The sequence below is a fragment of the Carcharodon carcharias genome, chromosome 4, assembly GCF_017639515.1.
Source record: "Carcharodon carcharias isolate sCarCar2 chromosome 4, sCarCar2.pri, whole genome shotgun sequence".
Taxonomy (NCBI): domain Eukaryota; kingdom Metazoa; phylum Chordata; class Chondrichthyes; order Lamniformes; family Lamnidae; genus Carcharodon; species Carcharodon carcharias.
Genome location: NC_054470.1, coordinates 108650570 through 108677804, shown reverse-complemented (window position 1 = coordinate 108677804; position 27235 = coordinate 108650570). Strand labels below are relative to the sequence as shown.

Here is a 27235-nt window from a genome sequence, read left to right as displayed (position 1 = left end):
ACCTAAGGCATTAAGGACATCTATTATCAGCTCTATCTTTATGCACGTGCCGCTGAAGTTAAATACCAGAAGATAATTAATCTTCAAGCAGGATAGAATTAAAAACCCCACAAGACACGCATCCTTTTTGCTCAGAGCTGCATTAAATACATTTAGCCTTTACCTCTGCTACATCAATTCAGCTCCTAACCGCGAGGTTTGATTTTGTATGAATACTTCGAGCTTCCACCATCGTAATGTTCTGCCAAGCCTCAGACCCATTTATGAGCAACCGCATAAACTCCTCCTGCTTCTTGGGAAAATACCTTTCTGTGCAGCAGGATTACACGAGCCACACAGTCCAAAATAAAGGGATGACATTACCCGCTGGGCGGCTCAATTAATGCAGCATTTTACCACTTGCACGGAGCACTTGCAAAGTAGTGAGAAGTAAATCATCAGCAATGTGATGTTTACGCCAACGGAAGCTAATTGGGAAACTGCCCAAGGCCAGGGACGAGAAGACAACTGGAATAGAATCTTTCTCCCACAAGTCATACCACTCCAAACCCCCCTTCCCAAGTAGGGGGGTTTAAAGTTTCCTGGTGCAGTGTACAAGGGCTCGCTCCCTATGTAGCTCACTTAACTCACTGGGGAATCTGGACTGATTTAAGAAGTAGGAGGAACTCTAATGCAGGTACACCAGCCAGCTGATGGGTTGACTCGGGTTGTTTGATGCATAGCTAAAGGCTGATCAAGCTTTCTGAGAAATAATATGAGGCATGAGAAATTGTACAAATTGCAGATTAAAATAGTAAATTTGTAAATCTTTGCACCACGGCCCATTAAACCATCACCAGTTTTGTCCATTTCAAATGACAGACAAAACTGATTTGGAAGAAAAATTGGAATTTTACACGTTAAGAAGATTCCAAGTCAAATTTAGTGCATCAAATTTTACAACGTTTGAAGTACAAAACAACAACAACTTATATTTATATAGCAGCTTTAAAGTAATGAAATGACCCAAGGCACTTCGCAGGAGCATTTTAAAACTAAGTATGCCACCAAGTCACATAAGGAGATGCTAGGTCAGATGATCAACAATTTGGTAAAAGAGGGAGGTTTTAAGGAGTATCTTAAAGGAGGAAAGTGAGGTGGAGAGGTGTAGGGAGGGCATTCCAGAGCTAGGGGCCTAGGCAGCAGAAGGCAGAGCCACCAATGATCGAGCAATTAAAATTGGGCATGCACAAGAGGCCAGAATTAGAATGGTGCAGAGGTCTTGGAGGCTTATGAGACTGGACAAGATTACAGAGATGGGGAAGGGTGAGGCCATGGATGGATTTGAAAACAAGGGTGAGAATTTTAAAATCAAGAAATTGTTTGACTGGGAGCCAATGTAGGTCAGCAAATGCAGGAGTGATAGGGGAACAGGATTTGGTGCAAATTAAGACGCGGGTGGCAGAGTTTTTGGATGACCTTTAGATTATGGAAGGAAGAATGTGAGAGATTGGCCAAAAATGTATTGGAATATCATCAAGTCCAGAGGTAACAAAGGCATGGATAGGGGTTTCAGCAGTGGATGAGCTGAGACAGGTGTGATGTTGCGGAGGTGGAAATAGATGGTTTTGCGGTGATGCGAAGATGAGGTTGGAAGCTTATCTCGGGGTCAACTGTCATACCAAGGTTGCAAACAGACTGGCTTAATGTCAGAGGGAGGGATGGAGTCAAAAGCTAGGGAGCGGATTAAGGAATGTCTTAAGCTTTGGCCAGGAATTCCAGACAGCGGAAGTGACCAGGAAAGTGATTCAATCCAAAGGAATTTTATGCTTGAATCAGGCATGTGTCTGTTTGGAATCATTTGTGGAACATCATTCTGCAGTGGAATTCAACCTGCTGAAAAAGTGTAATAGGTTTCAAAAGGAGGCCTCAGCCCCTGAGGAAATTGTAGTCAGCCAGCTTATTGTCTTTTTAAGACAGGTTTGTTAAACAACATCTCAGGGCCGGCAGGAAGCTTGCCATCATGCGTTCTGCTGTGCAGACTACGTATGCTCCACTGTTTGTTTCTGCTGTTTGATGCACTTATTGTCAGCTCAGGGTGCAGGAACAGGCTCTGGAAATGACTTGCAGCCCTCAGTCTGCTTTCCGGCAGCTTTTTCGCTCAGTCCAGAGAGCTGAGGAATCCAGTCCCTCGGGAGGCGTTTCTTCCCTCAGTAAAGGTTTGCCAACTGAGGGCGGCCAACTGAGAAATTTTTTCTCCTTCAAATTCTGTTCTTCACTCCGGATTGTAATTCCTGATTCACGCCAGTCGGTGACCACAGCAAATCTCTGGTATCTGCCGTCATAGCTGAGCCTCAGCAGTGAAAGCCAAGGGAAGGATCACAATTGAGTTAACTGCTGTCCTAATTTGATCAGAACTCGGAGCTGTTTAGCAAGTTGGCCAGCTCCTCACCACTAAAATTGCGTCCACCCCTGCCCCCCAGCCCACCCCCCCCCACCGCTCCTCCTGAATTCATCGAAGAAAGTCGAGGCTTTCCATTTTGGAAGCATCTTGTGCTATTCTCTCTTCATCAAGACTTTTGCCATCGCCTTTCAGCATTGTGTTTCTTGGTGCTATAACTTACTGGAAGTGGGAACCGATGCAGTGCCATGAGGGCACCAGGGCTTCTGGGACCTCAGTGAATGATGGGGTCAACAGTCTATTTCCTTAACCAAGGAGATTTAAAAATAAAGGAATAAACGGAGGAGGAAATAGGGTGAATTAGATACAAATCAGGTGATCACTCAGGGAGTCCAAGTCGCTATGGCAACATACACTTTTACATGTTGTGGCCTGGAGCCTATGGATAGTGATGATAGAGGCTCCGAAGTTCTTTCCATCACATGGCTGACCAGGAATCTCTTCCGCTCTTACCGCCTGTCATTGGCGTGTGTTGGAAGGGTTTGCAGGTTGATACTCAACCTGTTTGGCCATGTTATTATGAATGCACCTTCCTTGGCCATCAAGTCCTGGAGTGGGACTCAAACGTGGAGCTTCTGCTCAGAGGAAGGGATGCTACCCACTTGTGCCCCAAGACCCCTATGTCAAATCAGGTATGGCAAGAGAAATAAAGAGAGGGAAAATAAGATTTGATTGGGAAAGAGAGAAGAAACAGATAGCATGAAAAAGTAAGATAAATTTTTAATTCAAAGTTTAAAATGCAGGAACATAAATCACCTCATTAATAGGGTACATGGGCTGATAATCTTGCCCCAAACTTTCTGCTTAGTTTAGTTGGCAATTAACGTGCAAATGTAGCAGCTCTATGAATCTCACAGGGAGAATCGTAGGCAAGTTGCTGTCTTTGTGAAGCTAATGGCAATGGGTTTAGTGGCATTGGCTGTCATTAATCAGCAAATTGTACAGTAATTTGCGGTATAGCTCTTCCTCATCACAGATTATTTTCAAAGAGGTAAGAGCCATTCTCATTTTTGCCACAAGTACACCATACTTTACATTCTTACTGACCTTGCTGGATGACTTTTTATTTTCCATTCCTATTCTGAAGAAAGAAAGCAAGAACCACGAGGCACCAATTTTCTCGTCCTCAGCCCAATATCATTTGAAATCAACTGAGGCATTTTCTTTATCAGAACACACACTACGGGCTGATACAATAGAAGCATTTAAAGTTATTAATGCGCGAGAGGATAGAAAGATGTAGATCGTTTTCTGTACCTCGAGGGGTCCATAGATTAAATATAAGAGAATTGAAACAGAACAAGCAGTCCTTCTGTACACAGGGAGTTGTGATTCACTTCCAGGGTTAATGGCTTTGGCAGAAAATGTTCCAACATTCAAGGTTAGATTGGATCAGTGGCTGATGTGAAAGGGATAAAAAATCTCAGAACATAGTGGGTAGATGTAAATTAGAACTACCTTGCTCCCATGGACAATAAAGGCCAACGCAATTGGGCAAAATAGCCAAATAATTCTATTTAAATACATGTACATTAAATTACTCTTGGATTGAAGTCCCCGCGTAAAAATAAGACAGGCAAACAAAAATAAAAAATAAGCTAGCAAGCATGTTATAAGTACTTTGTTTCTTAATGCTTCAAAGCTGCTATTTAAAGTTATTTAGACCCTTTGCATCATGAGTGTGCTTCAGAACGGAGAGGAAGTCAGTCATTTTGATCTAGGCAACTCTTAGCAGAGAGTTGGTACACAGATCCACAGCAAGGTTTTTGGTTAGAGAATGGAAGGGAAAACATATATTGAATTACACTTAAGCCCTGTAAAAAACTAAATACGTCACCGAATCTGCCTTCATGGAGCTGGAGTATGCATCCTGCTTTTCCATAACTTTGCTTCTTTTTTTTTTGTTTCCAATTCCTTACCAATCTGCAAGCCATTATACTACTAAAAATAGAATGCTTCAATTAAGCAAAGGCATTGTCCTCAGACTAAGAATGCATTGTCGATGTCATTAAATGACCTTGAGCAAAATATTTAATCAAACCACAAATGCATAGAGAAAAGTTTACAACTTAAAAATAGAACTGAACTGTTTCGATTGCTTTTCATTTCTCCATTTAGTCTGTAATCCTGTTTCATTGTTAACTTTAGCAGTCGCTATTTTTAGGTATTTACTTTCTATTAGTGTGTTGTCACACTGACTAGTTACTCACCACATTGACTAGTTTTTCACCATTCTGACTAGTAAATCACCACACTGACTAATTTTTTTGCCATCCTTACTCACTGCACTGGCTAGTTTTTCACCCTCCTGACTAGTTGCTTTTTAACTATCCTGACTAGCTTTCACCATCCTGACAAAGTAAGTCGCCAGCCTTGGCTAGTTTACCACCATCCTGACTAGTGTTTCAAATCACCACTGGCTGCTAGCTGATAGCTTTAACCAGCAATAGTGTTTTTTTTATGTTATCTTTCCTGTGCAATATCAAGAATATGGTCACTGTATTGCTGCTTAAGACTAGGGATATGGAGAAAGAGTGGTGTGTGGGACTAATTGCATTACTTTTCAATAAAAGTGCTGGTGCAAGGCTTCCTCCTCTGCTGTATTATTCCATGATTCCATGATCAACCAGCAACCGGTGGTAAATATTAAACTTATGCTGGACTAGTTAGAAACTGGCCAAGTGCCAGCTGTATTCTTCCATGCACCCGCACCCACCCCTGGCCCAGCCAACTGCCTTTCCTACCTGCAAGTAATCTGTTTACTGTGTTGGCCGCAGTCTTGACATGAGGTCAGAGGTTTATGGGTTCAATCCGACTCCCGTGACTTGAGCACAAAATCTAGGCTGACACACCAGTGCAGTACTGAGGGAGTGTTGCACTGTCTTTCGGATAGGACATTAAACTGAGGCAGGTGTAAAAGCTCTCATGATACTATTTCAAAAATGAGTGGGTGAGTTCTCACTATTTATCCTCCAACCAACATCACTGAACCAGATTATCTGGTCCTTATCACATTGTTATTTCTGGGAGCTTTCTATGTGTAAATTGACTGCTGTGTTTCCTACATTACAACATAGAACACTCCCTCAGTACTGTACTGGCGTGTCAGCCTAGATTTTGTGCTCTAAAATATTCAATTGGCTCTAAAGTGCATTTGAGCATCCTGAGGTCATAAAAGGTGATAAATAAATACAAGTCTTTCTGTTTCTTTGCAAAACTTTCCATGATTGTGGGATATCTATACACAAAAAATGTCATCCATCTCCAGTTGTGCTTGTCCCCCAAGTTTGATATGTATAGCACGTTACTTTCTGAAAAGAATTACACCTGTTTTGGCTGATATTATTATCAATTCCTGAGGATGTGCCTGCAGAATGGCCTCTCTCAGCTAGTGTAACCCATTCCTTCTGACCTACAGCCAATATGCTGGTCTGGTGTCATGTAGTGCTTTCAAATCTTTATTGATACCAATGAACCACATCCAACTTATCCCTAATTATCCCCTTAGGGCATCAAACCAACATTCCCTTCATCAGGAAGCTGACAGGCATCTAGTCAAAATACATGACTGAAGTCAGATGGTTGAAATCTCAACAGATCTCTTCACAGACAGTTTTATATGCTGTTCTGATTCCATTGCTGCCTATTCCAGCAGATCTATTACTTTCTAGTGCACTTACAGTAACCATGAAACCTCACTCAAATTCCTCACAAATTGTGGCTCTAAATCAGATGATAGCATTGTGTTGTCTGTCAGCCATGCACCAGAAGAGGTTAAATCTCATTATTGGGCTATAACTGTTACACGGCACTGTTTACTGGAATCATGCTATATTCAGTAACTATCTTTGGCAAGTCTTTTCATAGACCCATGACCACTGGTTTCCTGCAATGGAAGTAATGAGGTGCTGACAAACAATTCTATAAATGCCCCATACAAGCTGGTAAGATGGTATTCTTTGCTACATTGTGCACATCTGTTGGGTCAGATATGGTTTGGGCTGGAGTGATGCAGTCTGTGACAAATGAATCTGATTGGGCTGATCCCTGGAAGTTTTGTTATGTTGGCCCCCTGCCATCAACTGACCTGACTCCACTTCCCCTGCTCATTCCCCATAGCCAAGTAAACCTTTCCTTTTCAATCATCTACTCAAGTCCCTTTTGAAAGTGACTACCAACTCTGCTGCCACCGCCCTTTCAGGCTTTCATTCCAGATTGTAACAACTCACTGTGCAAACTATTCATTTCACATAAATGAACAACATTTGAGTCTTTCAGCATCTGTGGAGAGAAAAACGGAGTTAACGTTTCAGGTTAGAGCTCCTCTATCTCCACAGATGCTACCAGACCTGCTGAGCTTTTCCAGCATTTTATGTTTTAATTTCGGATTTCCAGCATCCGCAGTATTTTGCTTTCAACATTTGAGTTTTATTTAGGCTCTTTCTGACATAGAAATAAAAATAAGTCAAACAATGCAGGTCAAATAGGAAAGGTGTCAAGGTAAACTCTGTGGAAAATAATCATAGGGTACAGATTGCGTATCCTTTATAGGTAAATCTGAAAAACAGACACGTCCAAAAACCATACATTTTTTGAATCTCATCAACCTTTAGTGCGGGAAGTCTCATGGTTTGTCTGCACTGTTTACCTTGTGATTTTTGTGGTAAACATGTCGAAAAGAAACTTATTACAGGTACCCTGTATTTATTGTTCAGTGATACATTTCACTTTTCCAGCCATTTTCTTTACTTTAGACTAAACCTAGCCCAGGCTTAGGCTATTGTAATGTAACTTTATTTGCGCTATCCGAAAACTGAAATTATCTGAAATCCAAAATGCAATCAGCCCTGAGGGTTTCAGATAGCAATACTCAAGCTGTATTACACCCATTTTAGACCTTTTTACGTGATAAAGTAGTGAGAGATGTTTCCAACTGTGGGCGATTCCAAAACTAGAGGCCATGAATATAAAATCATCGCTAATAAATCCATTAAGGGATTCAAAAGAAACTTCTTTATTCAGAGAGTGGTGAGAATGAGGAACCCGCTACCACATGAAGTGATTGTGGTGAAAAACATAGGTGCACTTGAGGAAATACTGGCTAAACATCTGAGGGAGAAAGGAATGGGAGAGTATATACTGATAGGGTCAGATGAAGAGGTGTGGGAAGAGATATGTATGGAGCATAAACGCCTGTATAGACCTGTTTGGCTGAATGGCCAGTTCCTGGGCTGTAATGCTATGTCATTTTATGAGATGCATTTCCATGCTGCCGTGTCAAAACAAGGTCAACTCCATTTTTGACAGAGCAAGACGCAATGTGAATTATATCAATACTGATGCCTAAACTCAGTTTAGTGAGCAGCCTAAAAGATATGTGGGATTCTTGTTTGGTAAAAGTAGCTGCTATCGCTTGGATTGGCTGCTTGAAGAACTGGACACGCCTGCGGTTAAGCAGAGAAAGATGTATTTTTATTAACCTAGATGGTGGTGGTGGTGCTGCAGTTCACTCGGGGAGTCCGAGTTGCTATGGCAACATATACTTTTCCATGCATGTTGTGGTCCGGAGCTATGGATAGTGATGGTAGAGGCTCCAACTTTCTTTCCATCACATGGCTGACCAGGAATCTCTCCCGCTCTTACCGCCTGTCATTGGCATGCGTGTTGGAAGGATTTGCAGGTTGACACTCAACCTATTTGGTCGCACTATGAACGCACCTTCCTTGGCCAAGAAGTCCTGGGGTGGGACTTAACCTCAGAGCTTCTGGCTCAGAGGCAGGGACATTACCCACTGCACAAGATTTCTTTTCTGTTTAGCTAGGCATGATAAAATAATTCTTGGAACCGAGTGGTTTTTGTGCTGCTGGGACCATAGAAATGTCACCTGTGGAAAGCAGCCTAGGTCAGAAATGGGTCTAGAACACTGTGGCACTGATTCTCTGACCACACTCCCCAACAGGAGCTCAAATTACCCTATATATTATGGAACTTTCCTTGCCTGTCTTTTGGCGAAAAGGAGAAGGTTTATTGAATGTTCCCAGTGAGGTGTCAGCTGCAGCTTCGTGGGTAATGCTCTCGCCTCTGGATCAGATGGTCATAGGTTCGTTTTCCAACCCTGAGACTTGAGAACGTAACCTAGGTTGTTGTACCACTGCAGTACTAAAGGAGTGTTGGATGAGATGTTAAATTAAGGCCCTTGCTGCCTTCTTGACTGGAATTAAAGGATCCCACGGCACTGTTTGAAGAAGAGCAGGAAAGTTCTCCTGGTGTCCTGGCCAACATTTACCCTTCAACTAGCACATGAATGATCTGGTCATTTATTTCACTACTGTTTATGGGAGCTTGCTGTGCACAAATTGGCTGCCACAACAGTGATTACACTTTAAAAACACTTCATTGGTTGTTAAGCATTTTGGAGTGTCCTGAGGCTGTGAAAGGTGCTACAGTAATGCAAGTTTGTTCCTTCTCCATTTTCTTCCTGATGATTAAACAAGGAGCGGACTTCATGGTCGAGCAGATGGTACATGACTTTTGGAAGGGGGGTAATGGATCTTCTGAGTAGACTACCTTTTCCATTCTTTATGTATTGATGTTTAACCTTAAAGCTAAATCATTTTATTTGTCAGTCTTCTTATGCAGGCATTCAATAGATGAAACAGTTCATCTGGTTAGCTTGTGCAAGAAATGGCCCAAAACTCTTTCCCTCTCCATTGCTGCCACTATTAGATTGCATTAAACTTGCTGTTGCTACTCCTAATCCAAATAAATTAAGATAATTTATTTAAACCAATTCCATGTATCCAACACCATCTTTAATAGGGCATATAATGGATTGGAATTATTTTCAGTTCTTCTGACTTATGTAAACACACCATCTGAACAGTCAGGCCTATCCTGTCTCACTTATAGAATCTGAAATGTTGCAAGCCTTATGGGTTTTATGAATCATTAATCAACTCCAGCTATAGACTCTCTCCATCCCGCTGTTTCCTTTTCCATTGTGGTCAGGCTACCATCAAAGGTAATCAGTAGATGATTCCCCTGATGGAATCTCACAAGACAAGCTCCATTCATGTGTGCATATAATTGTGTGAAGGTACATCAAAGAATCGTACAGCAAAGAAAGAGGCCATTAGGGCCATTTTGCCTGTGCCGGCTCTTTGGAAGAGATGTCCAAATTGGACAAATCCAACCTGACCAATTACCACCCCATCAGTCTACTTTTGATCATCAGGAAAGTAATGGAAGGGGTCATTAACAGTGCTATCAAGCAGCACTTGCTTAGCAATAACCTGCTCACTGACACCCAGTTTGGGTTCTGTAAGGGCCACTCAGCTCCTGACCTCATTACAGCCTTAGTCCAAACATGGACAAAGGAGCTGAACTCCAGAGGTGAGATGAAAGTGACAGCCCTTGACATCAAGGCTGCATTTGACCGAGTGTGGCATCAAGGTGTCCTAGCAAAACTAGATTCATGGGTAATCAGGGGGAAAACTCTCCGCTGGTTGGAGTCATACCTAGCACAAAGGAAGATGGTTGTGGTTGTTGGATGTCAGTCATCTCAGCTCCAGGACATCACTGCAGGTGTTCCTCAGGGTAGCGTCCTAGGCCCAACCATCTTCAGCTCCTTCATCAATTACCTTCCTTCCAATATAAGGTCAGAAGTGGGGACGTTCGCTGATATTTGTACAATGTTCAGTACCATTGGCGAGTCCTCAGATACTGAAGCATTCCATGTCCAAATGCAGCAAGACTTGGACAATATCTAGGCTTGGGCTGCCAAGTGGCAAGTAACATTTGTACCACACAAGTGCCAGGCAATGACCATCTCCAACAAGACAGAATCTAACCATCACCCTTTGACATTGAATGACATTACCATTGCTGAAGCCCCCACTATCAACATCCTGGGGGTTACCATTGATCAGAAACTGAACTGGAATATCCATATAAATACTGCGGCTACAAGAGCAGGTCAGAGGCTAGGAATCCTGCATGAGTAACTCACCTCCTGACCCTCCAAAGCCTGTCCACCATTTACAAGGCACAAGTCAGGAGTGTGATGGAATACTTCCCAATTGCCTGGATGAGTGCAGCTCCCACAAGGAGCTAAATGCCATCTAGCATAAGGCAGCCCGCTTGATTGGCACCACATCCATTAACATTCTCTCCACCACTGATACACAGTGGCAGCAGTATGTACCATCTACAAGATGCACTGCAGGAACTCATCAAGGCTCCTTTGACAATACCTTCCAAACTCGCGACCACTACCATCTAGAAGGACAAGGTCAGCAGATAGATGGAAATTCCCCTCCAAGTCACTTGGAAATATATCGCCGTTCCTTCACTGTCGCTGGGTCAAAGTCCTGAAATTCCCTCCCTAACAGCACTATGGGTGTACCTACAGCGCATGGACTGCAGCGGTTCAAGAAGGCATCTCACCACCACCTTCTTAAGGGCAACTAGGGATGGGCAGTAAATGCTGGCCCAGCCAGTGATGTCCAGGTCCCGTGAATGGATAAAAAAGCCCTCTCAGACTGTGAATTCCAGATGATAACAACTCGCTGTGTGTAATAAAAACAAATTCTCCTCATTCGCCTTTGCCAATTCTTCAATCCGTATCCCTTGATTATTGACTCTTTGGCCAGTGGAAACAGTTTCTCCTTACTTAGCCCATGGAAACCCAAGATTGCCATTTTCTGAAGCAAATTACTTTTGAAAGCAGAATTGCGATACTTCCCTTCGAATTGAAACCCAGCAAAGCACCTCACGCTATCCACAATCGCATTGTTTGCAATCATATATATTTTCAATGAGGACTCATTTATCAGAAGAAAAGCACCAATTCATTCTCAGTGTGTTTGGGAATACATTCCCTCCATTTTACAGTGTCAAAGGACAGAGATTGCAAAAAGAAAAATAAGGGCTCTTTTTAACAGTGTTTTTCCTTAACTTAAGTGAACTCCTCTCCAATTCAATTGTCCTGACCCTGTATTGGACAGGTGGATGTGAATTACAGTCAGGCCTTTAGTTTCCTGCCTTTGTTGCTAGCTTTTGTGTCTCTGTCCACTATAGTCTTGGACCTAAACCACTAATTCAACGTCAACCACCAGGATAGAATTAGGGATGAAATATGTTTTTGATAAGATTTTTGAATAACTTTGCAAAAACCGAAGTTTTGTATTTAGAACGTATGAGCATACATACATGGATTTATATGGAGTTTCTCCAACTTACTTGTACAAATGGGATTGTTTTGGTAATAGTTCTTGTTAGAATATCTCCATTAACTGCATAGCTGTTGTTGCTAGAGAGCACACCTGACCCAGATATCAATTTAAGAAAAGTATTTAAAGTAATTGTGGTGAGACTGTGGTCACTGTCTGAGCAGAAGTGACACGTCGCTCAAATTCAAAACTTAAACCAATTTTCAGTTGCCAACAGCAATTTGGAGAACAGAAATTGACCCTCAAATAAAAGACAGGTATTTCAGCCATAAGGTTCTGATATTAGATATTCAGGTTTTACACTTAGGGTTTGTGTCATCAGAAACCTTTCATTCAATCCTGGAACTCCCTCCCTAACAGCACTGTGGGTGAACCTACACCACATGGACTGCAGTGTTTCAAGAAGGCAGCTCATCACCACCTTTTCAAGGGCAATTAGGGATGGGCAATAAATGCTGGCCTAGCCAGCGATGCCCACATCCCATGAATGAATGGAAAAAAAATCAACGACTTTTCTTTCACAGCCAGCTTCTTGTGTTAAGACCTCCACTTTTTGCCCCTTCTTTCCTCTGCCAAATTAACGGACTCCTTCTGGAATTTGGTTCTACACATACTCAACACCCTGAGTCCTGTGGCCAAATGGCTGGTCTTTGCAGTTGACCTGGACCACAGTTGTTGGCAGATGATTCCATTGGGTGAGACGGGGCATCCCATGGCCATGACCAATCATTGATGAATCTGCACTGATCCAATCTCCACCAGAACGGTGAGGAGAGGGGAAGACCTGGCTGATATTAACTTCCCCCAGTCAAAGGGTTTTAAACTCCATTGCAATGCAATGCAAAGCAGCCAACTGTTGTCTTTGGAGGGTTTCATGGTTGCACTTTGCTACAGAATCCTGGTGACCTCTCTAAAACAGGACAATTTTAACCTTTCTACCAATAGCCTGGCATAGGCTGGTGATCAAACCAGGGACTTACCTTTTGTCCTTGTCCAACCCAAGCCCTGCTCAAAACCTGTTACGCCTCTAACTTTTCCTAGTGCTGATGACGTTAACTTTGCTCCTCTCTCCCCAGAAGCTGCCTGACCTGCTGAGTGCTTCCAGCATTTCCTGTTTTTATTTCAGGTTTCCAACCGCCATGGTACTCTGCTTTACGCCTGGGCACCTTCCTTGGCAGGAGTTTTCTGGCCCTACCACCGGCTGGCATCGTCGTGGGCACCCACTGACTTTTCATTCACAGTTCTCCAAATTTTCCTGGCCCGCCCGCAATGATGCCAGCCGATGTCAGGGCTGGAAAATCCTGCCACTTGTCTCTTTGGATCGGTTCAATACTGGGAGGGGTGGGGTGTGGGGGTGGGGAGTTCCTTATCAGCTGACCCATGGGGGTGTAGGTAGGGAAGCATTTTTACTTCTGATATGTATCTCTCATGTGAGTACACCCTTCGTGATGCACACTCCCTTGCTCCAGCTTTGAGATCCTGGTTTGTTGTTTTAAGGGGGCAAAGCGGATCATTAAACGATAATGGCTTTTATTAGTTCTTGCCCGTCTGACCTGCCGATGGCTTCCTCCAGCTTCTTTGCCTTGTTCTCATCCGACTGGAGCTGCTTACTCCTGGCGTCTTCTTCTTCGGCTGACATAGCAGGGATTCCTTGCAGCAGCCATCTCTCTCTCATGGCTTTGGACTGGGTGGGAAGGGAAGAAAGACCTGATGAAAACTTTACTCCGCAAAATAGACAAGTTAAAAACCAGTGGTGTCAATCATTAATTTCCACATCTCCACCGCTGGCGGCCATGCCTTCAACCACCTGGACCCCGAACTCTGGGACTCCCTCCCTAAACCCCTCCACCTCTCCCCCTCCTTTGAGATGCTCCTTTCTCTTCGGCCAAGCTTCTGGTCACCTGTCCTAATATCTCTTTATGTGGTTTGAGTGTGAAAGTTTGTCTGATGACTTTCCTGTGAGACGCATGGGATATGCTACTACGCTAAAGGGGGTTACATGAATGCACGTCATCGTTGTTGTAATTCTGCAACGGTTCAGTCACACGGGGAATATAATTTCTCGAGCTGAGACTGGTTTCAGGTTTTCAAACGGGCTAAGGAATGGATCTGAATGGTCCTGTGGTTCCGTCCACTGCTCGGCGTGACGCTGGTGCTTTAACCAGGCAACATTCCTATATTTGGGAGTTTTCTGGGCAGAACGGGAAAGAGACGCCAGTTGTGAAAGTCACTCTGCAGGAGGGATGCCTTTGCAACTTTGCACTTTAGCACACGGCACATCTGCAAACGTTTCCACAACCCGCTCTCGTGTGTCTTATTTTATCGTGAATCAGAGGTGAAGTTCCCTGTCAAATATCATTGGCAGTGCGAATGCCGCACACTCCACTCAGACGCAACTATTGTCAACTTGGTTGTTTAATGGTCACTGATCAGGCTAAATAAAACGAGGAACAACCAACAACAGCAACTCGCATTGATGCAGCAACTTTTACAGCGTTGAAACGTTCTAAAAGACAACAATTGAGGACAGGGTTTTGTGTTTTGGGTCGGGACCCTAACGCCGACATCAACAGCAGATCCTGACCCCGTGCTATGTTGGGAGCAGTCACCCGACGTTGATTTTGCCTAGATTTGTGGCCAGAGGGTACTCTTGCCATCCAAATAAGGATGACAGCTGGGTTCTGAAAGCTGGAGGCCAAATAGAAGGCCCTTCAGCACTTGAAGGAACTGCAGCCTGCCATTTCAAGTAAAAGAGAGAGGGAGAGAGGAGGAGTGTGTGTGTGGTTGGGGGGTGCAGGGGCACCTCCATCTTGAGATGCCCTCTAGGTATTTTTAAACCTTTTGAGTTAAACAATGGCCACAGCTGTTGAGGCCACCATTGTGGTGGCAGGTGGGAAGGCAGGGGGTGTGGAGTCTCAAAGCCAGTGTCACAAGAGACCTTGCAGACCAACTGAAAAAATTCCAGTCACCCTCTGATAGCTGACAGTGATTAGTCGCCTGCTGCCTGATGGTGGGTCACCATTCCTCCCCTGACCTGGCCTTTGGGAATATGGTACAGGGGCAGGATGGTGCTGGCAAACAGGCACACCAGCTGGCACCGTGACCCACCCCCACCCCCCTCCCCACCTCTGATCCCACCCTCATTGACCCATGAAAACCTGGCCCAGAGAATCTGGTGGAGGAGTTCGGAACAAGAGGTCAAAACCTTAAAATTAAAAATGGCTCACTCCAGGTTGATGGTCAGAAACACTTCTTCATAAAAGGGGTAATGGGAATCCGGAACTGTCTTCCTCAAAAAGCTATCGAGGCTGGGATTCAGTTGAAAAATTCAACACGGATACAGATTTTTGTCAGGAATTGGGGGTATCAAACAGGCAGAGAAATGGAGTTGAGGTACAGATCAGCCATGGTCTAACTGAATGGCCAAACAGGCTTGAGGGGCTGAATGGCCTGCTCCTGCTCTTATGTTCCCTGCCCAGCATTTTACTCAAATGTTTGCTTAGTCGAGAAAGTGTTGGAGGCAGAAACAAGGCACAAGCTACAATGGAAAAAGTCAGTATCCTGACTTATTTGCGGAATTCTGATGACGATCTACTGACAGTGACGGCTAAGCTGTCCTCCTCGCTTGGGCTGTGATTCATGGCGTTGACAGTGGCTGGGATTTTCCAGCCCTGTTGTGGGTGGGACCCCCGCGGGTGAGGCGGTGCCCCAGCCAGAATCCATTGACTTGCGGTGGGACCGGAAGATCCCGGCAGTGGGTGGGTGCACAAAATCCCGCCCGGTGACTCAGGGGTTGCCCGGGTGGGTCGACAGCCTCGCGGTTCCGAAAGCACCGGGATGCATAAATTATTTTTGGATGGCAACTTCGGAGGTTGTGATCTTATTCAAACCACTGTATGTGGATGTCATTTCTGAATCTTTACTAATCCATGGTACAGACCGCACAATGTATAGTGGGTGCATTTGCGCCTATGCAGTTTGCTTGCTGTGTGTGCTAGATGGCTAATCCATCGGGCTCCCTAATAACAGTCTTGAGGAGGGGAAAGCCCCAAAGAGAAAAGATTGAGTTGCTGCTCTCTCTTCGTCCTAACGTAGTCACTAGTATGCATCAGGATCTTAATTCCACCCAGTAGCACCACTTGATACAATTCCCTGTTGTTGTGGTGGTTAAATGTTGGTGCTTTCACTGTTTGCAGCCTGGGTTTGATACCCAGTCAGTGAACACAATTTTTCTGATGCATTTAATGCAAAGGCAGCTCACCACCACCTTCTCAAGAGCAGTTAGGGATGGACAATAAATGCTGGCCTAGCTAGTGACTCCCACATCCAGTGAACAAATAGATTTTAAAATGTACACAAGGGAGAAAGGAATAGAAGCTTCTGCTGATGGGGCTAGATGACGTAGGGTGAGGTGAGGCTAGGCATGTCAAGCCTTCAGGATTGGCCTGGAGTCCCCAGGAATTGAAGATCAATCTCCAGGACACTGCTGTGAGCCACCCTGGAGAAATGCCATAGGGGAGGATTTTGCCCTCGGGCAGGCGCAGTGGGCATGTCCAGGAGCGGCCAGGAAACGGCCCGCCACCCGCGATTGGGCCCCAACCGTGACTTCACGTTGGCTGGCTGTTAATTGGCCAACCAGCATGAAACGCGTGCTGGGAGCCTCGATGCTGCTGGAGTGGGGGCCTGAGGAGCACGAGCACTGAAGTCTACGCATGCGTTGGGGAGCTGAAGGGACAGAGTTGCCTCAGGGAGCTGAAGATTCTTAAAAACAAAATTAAAGGTGTTAAAAATCCAGAAAAAAAGTCTGCACAGTGGACTCATGCACCTTTACATGCTGGTCTGAAATAATAATCAAAGCTTGCTGAATTCACCTCCATTTGTCTGCCTGCTTAATCACTTACTTCTCTCACTGAAAGCCAGTTGCCGCCTATACTAACCATCAATGTCAAGGTTCCCGAACCAGCCCCAACTGCACATGTTTAAATATCTTTCAGAAATTTTAACTCAGTAAAGGGGTGATCCAAATGTATTAACACAGCACCACAGGGCTAACAGTGGTGAACGTGGATCGGGATGGAAAGTGAACACCCCACCCCCCTACCCCCACCCTGTGCTTCCCCCCACCTCCCCCCCCCCCCCCACAATCCCCAACCACCTGAACAGCTGCTCAAACTGCTCGAAACAGCAGGCCCTCTCAATACGACCTTAGTGGTGCCTTTGTAATTGGCGCCTATGCTTGTGTGAAATGCTGGCACCGTTCGCCCGTTATAGGTAACTGCTGGCAATGAGCAGGGTGGCGATTGCATTAAGGGAACCATTTTGTTGACAACAACAGGAGGGTATCAAAATTCTCCTCCGTCTGAATTTAGCAGTTAGTGTAAAAGTTTCCCGAGGAGTTGCTAATGAGTGTTTGATACGAGCAACATTTCTGAGGTTAGCGACAACTGCCATTGACAGCTCGATCGCCATTGCTCCTGTGATCTGACTCTGGCCTGAAAAGGCTTTTTCCAGACCAGCGCTAGGCCCTGCTTTACAGCAGAATGATTCCTTTCGTCGCCTGAATGGTCATTGGTTAATAATTATAGATACAAAATGTCATCAGCTGGCATGCACAAACATTCCACTCAACAGATTTATTGGAGTGTTCATTGGACTTGAATTAAATCCATATTTTGCAGTATTTTGTAACATATTTGTTTGGTAGTCACGTTCTCCTCCTGTTGCCTGTGAAATATTGCCGTAAAGAAGTTGATATAAGTATTTGAAAAACAAAAATGCCATGTGGAACTAGTTAAGGATGAAGAACACAAGAAACAGGAGCAGGAGTAGGTCACATGGCCCCTCGAGCCTGCTCTGCCATTCAATGAGATCATGGCTGATTCTACAATACATGATATATTGCACTGGATTTTTTTTTGACTGTTTTAAAAATAGAGCCTCTGCTCTTTCCCCTCTGGGTTCCTATATTCATCGTAGACTAATAGGTCCACTCTCCTTTGGTTGTAAAGGTAATGCTCCAGCGAAAAGGAGTAATTTTATTCCAGTTTCCCGTTGTTGGCTCAAAACTGTTCATATTTCATCCGAAATGTGCCTTAAATTTGCAAATCTTATTGATATACAGCAAAAAAAACCTTGTATTTATATAATGCCTTACCATGGTAAAATGTTACAAGGCACTTCAAAGGAGATGAAATAAAATTGGATACCATGCCACTAAGGAGATATGGGTAGGTGATCAAAAGCTTGGTCAATGAGGGTGGTTTTAAGGAACAGCCTGAAGGAGAAGATATAGTTCAAGAAAACAGTGGTTAGGGAGGTAGAGAGATTTAGGGAGAGAATTCCAGAGCCTAGGGCCCAGGTAGCTGAAGGCACAAATGCCAATTGTAAGATGAAGGAATCCTGGGGTGTGCAAGAAGCCAGGATTGGAGACCTCGAATAGACTGCAAAGATGTCTGCTCGGGGAAATGGAAAGTCTCTGTTGATGCTGTATGGAGTTGAGAAGCCCCTGGGGCTGAAGCACATTGTTAGAGTATTGTGGAGAGAGAGCCTACTTCTGTACTCACTAGACCGAGAAGTGTTTTGTAGTCAAACTGGGTAAAAAAAAGCTTCATTTTTGGAAGACTGCCATTTCTGACATTGAAACACCAAATTAGTCTAATCCAAGCCCCAGAATAAAGCAACTATTCAACAGAGGAAACAACGCGGGATTTCATAACAACATTTGCAATGTGAACTAGGCTGAGGACTTTGCCAGTATTTAATGACACAAAACAAGCAGCCACACGTGCAATGAATGAACATAATTGTGTTGGGTTTGTGAAAGAGTTTATGCCGCATGGTTCTGATATCAGCATTCCTACCTTATGATGCTGAAGCTGAAGTATCTTATCCTCAAGCTGGTGTCTCTTGTCTTCTATTTCTGTCTGTCTCCGCCTTTTCTCCTTCAAAGAGAGAAAGGAAGAATGTATTAAACAGGTCGGAGGTTGACTGCTTCCAGTTCTTTGTGTTCATCTCTGCGTGAACCAATAGAAATCTATAAAGAAAATTATTTCAAAATACTTCTATTTTCCCTTCGATGTGCATCATCAAGGAATATGACGAGCAGAATTCAATAGTGCAACGTTGTGGTAAGAACATTAAATTGTACCAGCCATGCTACAAACAACTTTGGAGACTTTGGTGTTGTGGTAATGTCACTAGACTAGAAATCCTGGTTAATGCTCCGGGGACGTGAGTTCAAATCCCACCACAGTAACTGATGGAATTTAAATTCAATTAATAAAATCCAGAATTGAAAGCTAGCCTGTAAAATATCAGTGATTGTTGTAAAAACCCATCTGGTTCACTACTGTCCTTTAGAGAAGGAAATCTTCCATCTTTACCTGGTCTGGCCTACATGGGACTCAGATCCACAGCAATGTGGTTGACTCTGAAAGGGCTGAGCAAGCCAAGGGCAGTTAGGTATGATAACAAATGCTGATCCTGCCACTGACACCCACATCCCATCAAAGAATAAACTGTCTTCAAGCTATGCTGTGAGCAAGAAAGAAATAATTGTATCCTTATAAGACTTTTCACAACCTCAGGATATCCCAAAGTGCTTTACAGCCAGCCAAGTACTTTTTGAAGTGTAGTCACAATTGGAAATGTGACAGCCATTTTGTGCACAGCAAGCTCCCATGAACAACAATATGATAATGAACTGCTTTTGTTTAACTTTGGTTGGGAGCTAAATATTGGCCATGACATCAGGGAAATCTCCCCTGCTTTTTCAGAATAGTGCCAAATGAACCTTTCATGCCCACCTGAGAGGGCCTTGGTTTTATGGCTCATCGGAAAAAGTAGCGCATCTGACAGGGAGCACGCCCTCAGCACCACACCGAAGTGTCAGCCTAGATTTTATGTTCAAGCTGTGAAGTGGGACTTGAACCCACAGCCTTCTGACTCAGAGGAGAGTGCTACTCACTGAAATAGGGCTGAGAGGCAGACAAATGTGAAATAGGCTAGAGCTTTACTTTGTGAACCAAAGTCCCCAGAAGTAACATGGCGAAGCGATACAAAACAAGCTGCCAATTTGTCCATTTTATACTATCCCACCATTTAAAGCAAGACTTCAAAATACAAAATAACTTCCTTCACTCCCTCCACAACTGTCGCACAATAGCAGCAGTGTGCACTATCGGCAAGGTGCACTGTAGGAATTCACCAAGGCTCCTTGGACAGCACCTTTCAAACTCAGAACCGCTACCATCTAGAAGGCCAAGGGCAGCAGATAAATGAGAATACCACTGCCTGGAAGTTCCCCTCCAAGCCACTCACCGTCCTGATTTGGAAATATGTTGCCGTTCCTTTGCTGTTGCTGGGTCAAAATTCTGGAATTCCCTCCCTAACAACACTGTGGGTGTACCTACACTACATGGACTGCAGCGGTTCAAGAAGGCAGCTCACCACCACCTTCTCAAGGGAATTAGGAATGGGCAATAAATGCTGGCCCAGACAGGAAAGCCTACATCCCGAGAATGTACAAAAAAAAAATCACTATTTTTAACACAGTCATTCATCAAAATAAACATTGACTTCTGCTAAAATTTAAAGTCTGAAATTTTGCGAACAAATATTACCTCCTTTCATTATGTTTGGCATGGGACATTACTGAGCATCCTCTCACTGGAGGGTAAGGAAGCCAAGGGAAAGGGTGATGTCTGAAGTGCAAAGATTTATAACTTGTTTTGTGCCATGTGAGCCTCCAAGTTGTGGGTAAGACCACCTTGGAGGAATCCACTTCCAAATCTACAACCTCCACCACCTAGAAGGACAAGAGCAATGGACGCAAGGGAACCGCCGCCTCCAAGTTCCTCTTAGGCCAGTCACCAGCCTGACTTGAAACTATTTCACCATTCCTTCACTGACACAGGAAAAACCTGGAGCCTACCCCCTCCCTAACAGGATTGCGGGTGCAGTTCGCCACCACCTTCACAAGGACAATTGGGGATGAGCAATAAATGCTGGCCTACAGTCAACAATGATCACATCCCGTCAAAGTGTAAAAAAAAAATAGATATTTCTGGATTGTGAAAATGCCATTTGTAAGTTCCTTTAGCAGCCTTTAAAGTGCCAGCAACAATTTTTTTAGTGAGTAAATAATCCATCTGAGTTCAAGAATAAAAGGTCACAGCAAAACACCCGATAAATCTCTGATAAAGAGCAGAACAGAAAATTGCAGAATGTAGATCTTAAAATAAACTAACCCTGCAGCCCACCCCATCACTTGCCAATGTTTACATTATGAAGAAGAAGCAATGTCAAAACACTGTCCAGATTTCCATTCCCTTTGTATAGAGACCTTACAGAGTCCTGAGGCTTGGAGATACAGGCGATCAATTAGTTGAAGGCAGTAAATAATGTCGGGTTTTAAAGCATATTATTAAAGACAGTAAGGGAGCAATTTTAACACCAGACACCTGGCAAGAACTGGGTAGGTGGCCAGTAAAAACTCCCCCGATCTGCGGAAAAGTTGGCCAAATAGCGCAGACTGATTTTTACTCAGATTTCTGAACAGGCGGCTATCCCATCCTCCAATAGCCATTGGGGTCCTTCTTTAAATGTGGAGATTGGGACTAATGACATCATCAGGCTCTGTCTGCTGCTATACCTTTCTTGTCAAATCAAGGAGCGTCAGTGCCTTGCTGGGAAGTTGACGAGGTCCCCAAACTTTGTGAGGCCATGAGGACATGGGAATGCTTTTGTGGGTCCTACAAGGAACATTGTCTTCTCCCTGGCCCTGGCTTTCTGCCCTTCCCACCTATGAGAAGCACTTGGGAACTTCTTGCCCCAACCAACGTCGGTGCTTGTGGCTTGAATCGTCCGAGGCTTCCTGCCCACCTCCCGTCCGTTATGTATTTGGTTTACCTCAAAGCATTGCAGAGATGACACTAGTTTCTATGTCTGCAACAGGTTTATTTACAAGAGTTTTAAAATATCTCTGCAATCACAAAACGCCTGTACCCATGCTTACGGCTCAGCTTCTAGAAGCTTCTGTGGTGTGTGTTTACTTTGCTCTGAGTCCACACCCAGGCTTAACCAATCAAGCACAGTGAGCATAGATCAGCAACCAGCCTCACAAAATCAAATACAGAACAATTGAACAATACACCGCCTATCCTCTGGGCAGGAAGTGGACCAGGGGGAATAAGGCCTGAGAGTTAAAGTGCTTCTGCATATCTATCTCGAACCTTACATTCTTGATAATCTTGAGCTCATGCAATACTCCTGTTCCCAGATCCCAACTTGTACCAAGTTCCATTCACCCATCGCTCCTGGGCTCACTGACCTTCATTGGGTCCCAGTCAGACAATTCCTCCATTTTAAAATTCTCCTGCTTGTTTTCAAATCCTTCCATACTTTGCCTGTCCTGATCTCTGTAACCTCCTCCAGAACTACAACCCTCTGAGTTATCTGCACTCCTCCTTTCTCTTTGAACATCCCCAATTTCCATCACCCCTCCATTGGTAGCTGTTTAACCAACTGCCAAGATCTGAAACACTGGAATTCCCTCACTAAACCCCTCTGCCTTTCTATCTCTCCCCTGCTTTAAGAAATTCCTTAAAAGCTACCTCTCTGACCAAGCCTTTTGGTCACCTGCCTAATACCTCTGTATGTGACTTGGTGTCAAATTTTGTCTGATAACTCTCCCGAGAAGCACCTTGGGATGTTTTACTACATTAAAGGTGCTAATTAAATGCAAGTTGTTACCCATCTACCCACAAGCTGCCTACAGTTAAAATTGGAGCCAATATTATCTTAGATGATTATTTCTGTTGCCAAGTCAGTCATGAATCTGATAGAAAGTGCTCTAGTTATTGCTTTCCCAGCCTGAAAGAAAGAAAAACAAAAGAATATTGCTGAAAAAAAAGCCTTATCTAAGCTTTTCGTCTTGCAATCATCAGGGCACTTGCAAGAATACCACTATAAGGGGAAAACAACAATTTATACTGTATGTGAAGAGAGTGCTGATTGGTTGGCAAGCGGGGTTGCCATGGAGAATGCACCACTGATGGTGACTATCAGTTAACTGCCAAACATTGTTTGAAATTTAAACCAGGCAGCTTGACCCTGATTGGTCAAGGCATTGCCCTGAGGAATGAGTCAGCAAATGGCTGTCATTTATTTTGTTTAGCTGAACCAGGTTCAATGAATTTCCTGATGAGTGCAAGGTGAAAAGCTGAGACATGTCTCTTTTTTCAGCAATACTCAAGTTCTGTACTACCGAACGACTAAAAACTAAAGAATTCTTTACATGAATGCTCCATCTATTCTACAGCATGAGAGTGTCACAGAATGTGTTAAAAGCTCCCCACAACAACCTAACTTGCCTTGTTCTCGTTAACCTTAATTCACAAATCCACACAGAGTTTGGTGTGACGACCTCCATGGAAGCTTTACTCTACAAACCTATGGCTGAATTTTCTTGGCCCTGGGGTGGTGGGTAGGAGGATGGGGTGGGAGAGGGGTCACAGGAAAATAGCAAGGATCTGTGACAGGACAACTCCCCAACACAGTTCCCATTACTGGGGAATGTTTCCAGGGGTGGCTTGGGGAAACATTCTGGCCATCCGCACTGTGGAGGCAGGCAGTCAGTTTGCATATTTAAGGCCCCAATTATGGGCCATATAACATGCGTTGGCATTTTGCTGTCAGTGAAGCGCCCCCATGCTGCACGTGGAGGCCACCAGCTTAATGCAGGCAGTTGCTATGTGGCAGCTCAGGAGGTATGGAAGGTGTTGTGTTAATAAATGGCTGCAACTGCATCAGTGCATCAGTGCCCGTTACTGCGGGGGGTGGGAGGGGGGAGGAGGAGTGCTTTACCCCTCTTGTCTGACAATCCTGAACTTCCTTTTAGGCCTTTCTTATATTCCCCCATTTGTGGCTGACGCCAGGAATGGAGGCGCCCTTGTACATCCCTGAATAGCTGGGCAGTGCCCATCTCTGACTGTGGAGCTGATGATCTTTCACTGCTGGAGGCGGCTGTCCTGTTGGCCTCCCAGACTTGAGAGCCTGCCTGTGATTGTTCATAGGACGATGAATGCGGAGGTGGTTCAATTTGTCTTCGGGTGGGCAGGCTGCCTGTTACCATTTCCACTACTCGTGGAATGGCGAGGCAGTAGGAAGGCATCAGGCATGACACCCAATGCCTTTGCATGCCAATTTACAGCCTTCCCCCTTCCACCCTGCCCCCAAAGGGTTGGTAACATTCAGCCCCGTTTTTCCAGTCTGTCCATGTCACTGACGCCTCTCATCCTCGGTACACTTCCAGTAAGTCTATGCAACCATTCCAAGGCCTTGATCCAAATGCGGTGCCCAGATCTGAATACAATACTCCAGCCAAGGCCGATGAAATGTTTTCAAAAGGTTTAGTATAAGTTTGATTAACAGGGAGGAGATGTTCTATAAACCAGACAGAATTGGCACCATTACCAACTAACATCCCAGTTAAGGGTCACTGGAAATGGATTGGGACAATGACCCTCAACGTCGGCCGCCTTTCATGTTGACTGGGGAGAAAATTGAAGTGGGCAGCAGCCGGACTTTGGGAGCAGGACCTGGTCATGCCAAGGGCGGGATGTTTTGCTGAGTCGGGAAGACTCTGTGGGCCTTTAAAAATGGGGAGTGGTGCCCGTATGTGGAAGTCTCACCCCCATTTCCAACAAATCCAATTTTTGCCAGTAGTGAATGGGGGCAGGGTTTACACAAGTGAGCAACTGAAACTCAGCAGGGCCATTTTAACTCTGTGCTGAGTTTGAATGAATCCCATTTTGGTTGCTGCAAGGGCCTTAACCAGTAGTGTCGGAGTCACAAATTTATGCAGTAGACATTAATGATCTTGAAGGTCAGATAAGGTCTTTATAATGGTGATGACCTGAATTTTTTTTAAAATCCCCCGATCTTTAAATTTTAAAAAAGGCTACAACCATCACTGAGAGTATTTTTAAAAAAACCCTCTGCTGACTGTTTTGATTGATAGGCCATCTGCTGAAGGTAAGAAAAACCAATAGCACCTGGTCATGCAGTTTCAATAGAGTTCTTTGTTGACATGTCTCAAGGGTTATTGTTATTCTTCTTATGTCATTATGGATGCTTGGCTGAGATTCAAAAACTACAATTATTTCAGCAAGGGGTTCTGAGTTCACACTGTATGACTGACAGTTTAAAGAGGCTACTAAAGGATTAGCTGTCTTTGATGTAGAGTCTAGAGGTTTGTTTTTGTAGGAGATTAACACGAGATTTGAAAGCTTTGAATGAGTTCTATGAATAGAAGTTGTTCTCACAATCAAGTGTGAGTGAGAGCTATATTAGATTGTTAGAAGATTTTTTTCACATGGCTGCTGAGGTCTGCCCATGGTGTACACTGAGTGAGTGACTATAGAGTTGGCATGGAGAGTAGGAGGGGCCAAACCAGGAGGGGGGTTGTGGGGGGTGAGTGGGAGGGTGAGGGAGCGTGAAGGGTGAGGGCTTAGAGAGCCTAACAGCTCCTGAAACAACTGGGACAAAGTCAAAGTGATCGGAGGCGGCTTTCTAATCAGCTTGCCTCAGCATTTGCCCACTGCCATGGCCGCTGGGGCTGATGGGCCTGACTCCGCCCTGCACTTGTCCCCCGAGAGCAAAAAACACATAATTTTACTGAGGTGGGTCTGGGTGAGCCAGTAAATTCCCCAACTCAAGCTACCACCTCAGTTGCAAAAATCTGGCCCCGAGCCTCTGTCCTGTTTGGAACTTTCTTCAAGCAGTGTCCACTTTGCCTTTTCATTTTTGTTCCTCGGTTCTAGTTTGTTTAGGATCTCTATGAATATTTGACTCAGTGGGGGTTAAATTCAACTTCGAAAGGTGGGCTTGCAAAAAGACCTTTAAGCCAAGTTTTTTCATTCTGAAGTTGAATTTCCTTTCGCTATGAATTAATCTTCAGGGTAATAAATAATATCACACACCCTGTTAAGCATATGGCAGCCAGAATAACATACGATTTGGCCAGGTCTAGCATTCGTGGTACCCATGTTTTCAGGTAACGTGTGACCTTTATATTGGGAGCACTAGAATACAAAAGAGTAGAAGTCATGCTCCAGCCACACACAGCCCTGGTCAGACCATAATTAGTGAGCAGTTCTGGGCACCACACCTTGGAGGGAGTGCAGCGTGACTTTAACACGATGATACTTGCACTGCAAGGTCTAAGCTACGAGGAGAGATCACAAAAAGTAGGCTTGTATTCCCTGGAATGTAAATGGTTCAGGAGCGATTTGATCAAAGCTTTCAAGATATTAAAGGGAACTGGGAGGATAGAGAGAAACATTTTGGGGCACAGTTTCTAGGCCTTTTTGGTGTGAAATTAGGAAACAAAATACAGGGTGGTAAAAGTTTGGAATTTTCTTTCGCAAATGGCAATTGATGCTCGGTCAGTTATTATTTTAGAATCTGAATTTGATAGTTTTGTTAACCAAAGGTATTAAGGGATAAGGGGCAAAGGCATGTGTTTGGAGTTAGGTGACGTATCAGCCATGTTCTCATTGAATGGCAGAACAGTTTGGAAGGATGAAATGGCTTACTCCTGTTCCTGTGGCCTCTGCTGCCTAGAGGGACAAGGACAGTGGGGGCTATGGGAACGGTATTGCTTCCAGGTTCCCCTCACAGGCTATGTTGACTTGAACCTATGTCCAGCTGTTCCTTCATCATTGCTGGGTAAAGATTCTGGAACTCGCTCCCGAACAGCACTGTGAGAGCATCTTCACCGCACAAACAGCAGTGATTCAAAATGGTGACTCACACCGCTTTCTGAAGGGCAATTAGAGATAGACAATAAATGCTGGCCTTGCTGGAGATTCTCACCTTTCGAGAATGATTTAAAAAGTATTTAAAAAGTGGATATGACAAATGCAGATATCCATAAGAGAATTATAGGACAAAATATTTTGGCAAGATGATACATCTTTTCAAATTTTACATTATTTTAGTGATTTACTTCACATCATTCATAATTGCAGACATTATAAGTTCTTCACTCAGTGTGACACCACTCAATACCTCAGACAGCATTTCAAGCACCCTCTCTCTCTTTACAAATATATATACTGTAAGACCAGACTTGCGGTGTTCAGCTTCTTGGCTTAGAAATTGGGTGACGTAGCGACCGATTTTCAGGTGCTCCATGGCCTCCGTGTGCCCAAATTGGCGGGCAGGAAGAGGGCACATGCACTTGGCAGGAAGTGCACCGCCCGCCATATTGGGAAAATGTCAGCAAGAATCATGTTTGAAGTAGGTGTTAGGCAGTTCGAAAAATCCCGGAAGTCCCGACCTAACAGCAGTGTGGGAAAACCCTCACTACACGAATCACAGTGGGTTCAAGAAGGTGGCTCCCCAGCACCTTCTCAAGGTAAATTAGTGATAAAAGCAATAAATCCTGACCTTGCCAGCAATGCCCATATGCCATGAACAAATAACTAAAAAAACCCCACACTTTTTAAACATTAGAGCTTGAAGATAAACCATATAGATTATTGACCATTAAGGCACAATA

The 27235-nt window shown here is 44.3% G+C and overlaps 1 protein-coding gene across 1 annotated transcript in view; it reads right to left on the bottom strand.

The window, feature by feature from the left end:
- The window catches only part of palm2akap2 (palm2 and akap2 fusion), a 240210-nt gene that overhangs the window by 95200 nt on the left and 117775 nt on the right, over positions 1-27235 (bottom strand). Inside the window, exons 3-4 of the mRNA XM_041186767.1 lie at positions 18531-18611; positions 13224-13354 (exon numbers count right to left, since the gene is read on the bottom strand). Of these exons, the coding sequence (XP_041042701.1) occupies positions 13224-13354; positions 18531-18611 (212 nt within the window). The remainder of the gene's footprint in view (positions 1-13223; positions 13355-18530; positions 18612-27235) is intronic.